The 4,538-nt window shown below is 40.9% G+C and overlaps 1 protein-coding gene across 1 annotated transcript; it reads left to right on the plus strand.

The window, feature by feature from the left end:
• On the plus strand, nucleotides 1-4,317 carry ptger4a (prostaglandin E receptor 4 (subtype EP4) a). Its single transcript, XM_039804129.1, has 2 exons — nucleotides 1-1,088; nucleotides 1,581-4,317. Exons 1-2 carry the CDS (start codon nucleotides 210-212, stop codon nucleotides 2,148-2,150), a joined length of 1,449 nt encoding a protein of 482 aa, XP_039660063.1. The 5' UTR covers nucleotides 1-209; the 3' UTR covers nucleotides 2,151-4,317.
• Nucleotides 4,318-4,538: the final 221 nt, after the last annotated feature.

A 4,538-nucleotide genomic window follows, 5' to 3' on the forward strand; every position in this document is an offset into this window, starting at 1 on the left:
CCTGTTGCCTGGCTTTATCTCTCTGTCGTGGCGAGTGAAATGTGCTTTTGTCGGAGTCTGTCTAGCTGAGGATGTGATAGTTGTCGTCGCTTACCACAGCAGCCACATGATGCTCTGCAAGGGGAAGCACTTTTTTACTTGATATTAAGATAAGGTGCAAATAAGGTTGTTTTTTTCTGAATTGACAATGTCGCCTAGGCTTATTTCAAATGCAAATGATCCTCCTGCTCTGGACTGGAAATACTGGCGTTAGGAAAAGTTGTTTCACTCGTGTTGAACGGCATTTGAAGGACATAACAATGAATCATTATAATGAATCCATGACAGGGAAAACCATGGTCCCGACCATTCCGTCTATTATGTTCATTTTCGGGGTTGTTGGGAATGTCATCGCCATCGTGGTTCTTTGTAAATCTCGCAAAGAACAGAAAGAAACCACGTTTTACACGCTGGTGTGTGGACTGGCCGTCACGGACCTCCTGGGCACACTGCTGGCCAGTCCGGTCACCATCGCCACTTATGTGAAAGGCTCGTGGCCCGGAGAGGACCCGCTCTGCCAGTACTTTGGATTCACCTTGCTTTTCTTCTCTCTGGCGGGGCTCAGTATCATCTGTGCCATGTCGGTGGAGAGATACGTCGCTATAAACCATGCTTACTTCTACAATGACTATGTGGACCAAAAACTGGCGGGTTTAACTCTTTTGGCTATCTACATCTCAAACGCGCTTTTCTGCGCCCTGCCGATAAGCGGCTTTGGACAGGTGAAGAAGCAATACCCGCAAACTTGGTGTTTTTTAGAGTGGAGGAGCAACAAGACCAGCGATGCCGCTTACTCCTATATGTATGCGGGTTTCAGCTCTATTCTTATTCTCGCCACTGTTATCTGTAACGTGCTTGTGTGCGTGGCTTTGATCCGGATGCACCGACGCTTCGTACGCAGGATGTCGCTGGGAACCGATCAGGGGCGCAACGTGGACCCGCAGAGGAGAGGACGCAGCTTTGGACGTCTGGCCGGTGCAGAGATTCAAATGGTCATTCTTCTTATAGGCACTTCGGTAGTGGTGCTTATCTGCTCCATCCCACTTGTTGTAAGTTATTTTTTCCGCGTTATGTAAGCTTTTTCTATCCTTTACGCACTGATATTTTTTTTAAATAAAAGGGAATCTGGTCGAGCATTTTGACCCAAATCCAAGTGAATGATTAGAAAGCAAAGTTAAAACATTATAGTTTTTGTACTCAATAACTTTTTCCTTACGCCTTTTAAGCCACTAATTTCTACTCTTGCCTTTATTTCTTCTATCCATTACGCACTTTTTACGCACGGCTCTTTTACGCGGAAATACTTATTTTTTTACATGGAATTTGATACAAACCAAGCGGATTATTAGAGAAAAAAGTTCAAACATAATGTTATTTTGCTTTTAATTACTTTTCTCGCCCTGCTGTTTCTCTTTTGCTGCTCCATGCTTTTATTAGTGTGCTTCTCAATCTTCCTCTCAGAAACACACCCGCAGCTGGACTCTCACATGTGTTTTGAAACATTTATCCATTTACTTAGTTTTTTTTTTCTTCCGTTGCAGGCTCAGGTGTTTTTGAACCAGCTGTATAAGACTCCAGTGGAGCTGAGGTTGGAGAAAAACCCTGATCTACGAGCGATACGCTTCGCCTCTTTTAACCCCATTCTTGACCCCTGGATCTACATCCTGCTCCGCAAGGCTGTTCTTCTCAAGCTCATTGAGAAAATCAAGTGCTTGTTTTGCAAGATGGGAGCGCGGAGGCAACAGAGACAGGAAAACTTCAACTGTATAGATGCTCATCAACTCTCCTCTGCCATCTCTAACCGGGACTCACACTCCCTGGTTTCTCAAAACCTGCAAGACTTCACCTGCAGCTCCCAGACCTTCCTCTACCTGCCAGAGGGAAGTGAAATGTACAACGAACGCTGCCATGAAGCAGATAGAGTCTCTGGTTCACGACCTTCATCGGTCAGAAACTCACAAACTTCCTATTCGTCTGAGCAGGGCAGCGTTGAGGCTCAGAGTAGAGAAAGGACAAATGTATATAGGGACCTTTCAGCTCTGCCATTCCCAAAAGACCCAGCACTTCAGGTGTCGTTAAGCACTGAGACAGTGGAGGAGAAATGTATCTGACTTATCTCTGAGTTAGGAGAAAGTTCTCAGTTCGCTCGGGTAGATTGTCTACTGAATGACTTCCTCCAAAAGTGAACTTTTAAACCTCGGAAAAATGGGAGGAAGGCACATGAAAATAATAAAAGACTCTTCTTGTGAAGTCGGGCACATGAAGCTAGAAAGAAAAAAAAAAGATAAGCTTGAAGTGCTTTGAGCTTTATCGTCCTGTTGCTCTCTGTTTCAGCACCCAGCTACCTCAAGTGATGACCATCTCTGACTGTGTGAGCAGATTTGGTTATTTTGCCCAAAACAGATGTTCTAACAGAGACAACCTACTTTTTCATGACGCAAGTGTCAGTGATGGAAAAGCTATCCTTCCTTATATCAGTTACTTTATTCAATCATTGTGGAAATATTTACTGTAAAGTAGATGGAGCTCAGTTGTTTAGAATAAGTGAGTCACAAGCTTGTGGTCAATATGGTAAATGAAAGTAATCACAAGCATGTGTTCTACCATTGTATGGATTGGATTTAACAAACTCTATTGTACAGTGCTTCTCGAAGGACGTGTTGTGTTAGTTCCATGACAGTGCAGTATTATTATGTGGTAAACACGACTAATTGTTCCTCAGCCCTGGATAAACACACATTTCAATCAGGAGAGACTTCGTTGCAGATATGCAAAGATTTATTGTACATAAGCATAATATGAAATGTACAGAGTCTTTGGGGATTAGACTCCATCATTCAAAATATTTTAAAGGGGTAGAGAAGCCAGACATATTCCCCCCCGATGGAGCCTAGACACTGGTGATGGCGGAGAGGGAACCCGGAGACCGAACGAAGGACCTGTCTGCCGCAAAGGGACTCAGGTTGCAGTGGTTGACGATGCCCGGAGATGGAAGGGGAGGAGGAGGGTTGCACGTTTGCCTGAAAAGACAGCTGATAGCAAGGAGAGAAGACATTTAAAGCAGGATTTCATGCTGTGATTGGATCATGAATTTTGTGGCCAATTCTGGTTGGTTTACTGAAAAGTGAACGCCTCTTAACAGCTGAATAGTTTTAGGGAGAGATAGTGGTAATTGAAGTAATTTAGAAGTCTTCCTGAAAGAATTTGCGCTGAGCTTCATATGTCATCTCAAATTATAAAAACATTCTTTTTCCATCATACAATGAGGGTACAAAGATTCCTGTGCTATAGTTATTAACACTAAACAATTTACAGAAAATGTGGTGTGAACAAATGTTGCTTAATGTGGATGGAGTATTAGGAGGAGGATGAAGATTATTCAGCACACCTGTTAGCTTGAGAAATATTGTGTTCTAGATGATCAATGTTGTGTAATATATTGTTTGTAATAAAACATATTCTTCCTTAGGATAAGGATCTATTTGATAAATCACAACTCTAAAGGAATTATCCACCCTCAAGAAGTATGGGTTTGATGAGTACCTATGCTCATGAATCGCTAACAAAAGGACTTTACAAAATATTTTGTATTAGTACTAAGTGTTATTTTCATTAGCAGTTGCTTCGTTAGCTGATTATTCTCACGCAGTGGATTAAATATTTACTCAAAATGTCAGGAAATTGTCCGTTTTTGTGATCCTATTCTGTGACACATTTTTTCCAATGGCAGAATTACCATTTTTAATAGTCTTAATTCCATTAAAGTCAACTGACACCTTCAGCTGCGGTCTTACCACTATATATATATATATATATACTGAACTTTTGAACCCCTATTTGTTTGAGCTATTCCACTTAAATGAGCTTTATGTCTTAGTTTCAGCAGCTTTAAAGCACACAGTCTGCCTCCTTTTCTCTGTTATTAAATTGGCTCCAGTTTGTATGTCACGGATTATGTTCTCGCCTTAATTGTTTCTCTTGTTGCTGTGAATTTGACTTGTGTGTAAAAATGCAAATCACGCCCCTCAAGATTGTACAGTATAATTATATTAAAGTATGACATACAAGAGGCCTGTTAAACAAGGTATTTTAATGTATGTTTTAATCCAATCTTTAAATGATGCACTTTATTTTGTGTTCCGTTTATATTGTAATGTAAAAATTTGTAAATTTTATAATGCAGCTGTAAATTATTGCCCACACTATTGTTACAGAGCAAACATGACCTTTGACCTGTCATCATATGTTGTCCATATAAAGAGGAAGTTAATAATTTGAGCACCAAGTTTCTCACACTCTTTTTTTCCTGCTAAGGTTTAGTGAGACCATCTCATGACCTCCATTAGCACAGACAAATGGCCTTGAGAAGAACAGACTTCTCCAAAGTTTACAGACAAATAAACACAAGTTTAACACTCTGGAATAAGGTTACGGAAAACTAAGACTTTTCCAAGTGTACAAAAAGCCTCTGGATCTTGGTAATGTGTCAAATAGCTAAT

Source organism: Perca fluviatilis, chromosome 6, assembly GCF_010015445.1.
Source record: "Perca fluviatilis chromosome 6, GENO_Pfluv_1.0, whole genome shotgun sequence".
Lineage (NCBI taxonomy): Eukaryota > Metazoa > Chordata > Actinopteri > Perciformes > Percidae > Perca > Perca fluviatilis.

Excerpts from the sequence above, each read along its gene's own strand:
- ptger4a (XM_039804129.1), top strand. The coding sequence starts at position 210 with ATGCAAATGATCCTCCTGCTCTGGACTGGAAATACTGGCGTTAGGAAA. Across the intron at positions 1,089-1,580 it reads TCTGCTCCATCCCACTTGTT|GCTCAGGTGTTTTTGAACCA; the intron begins GTAAGTTATTTT and ends CTTCCGTTGCAG.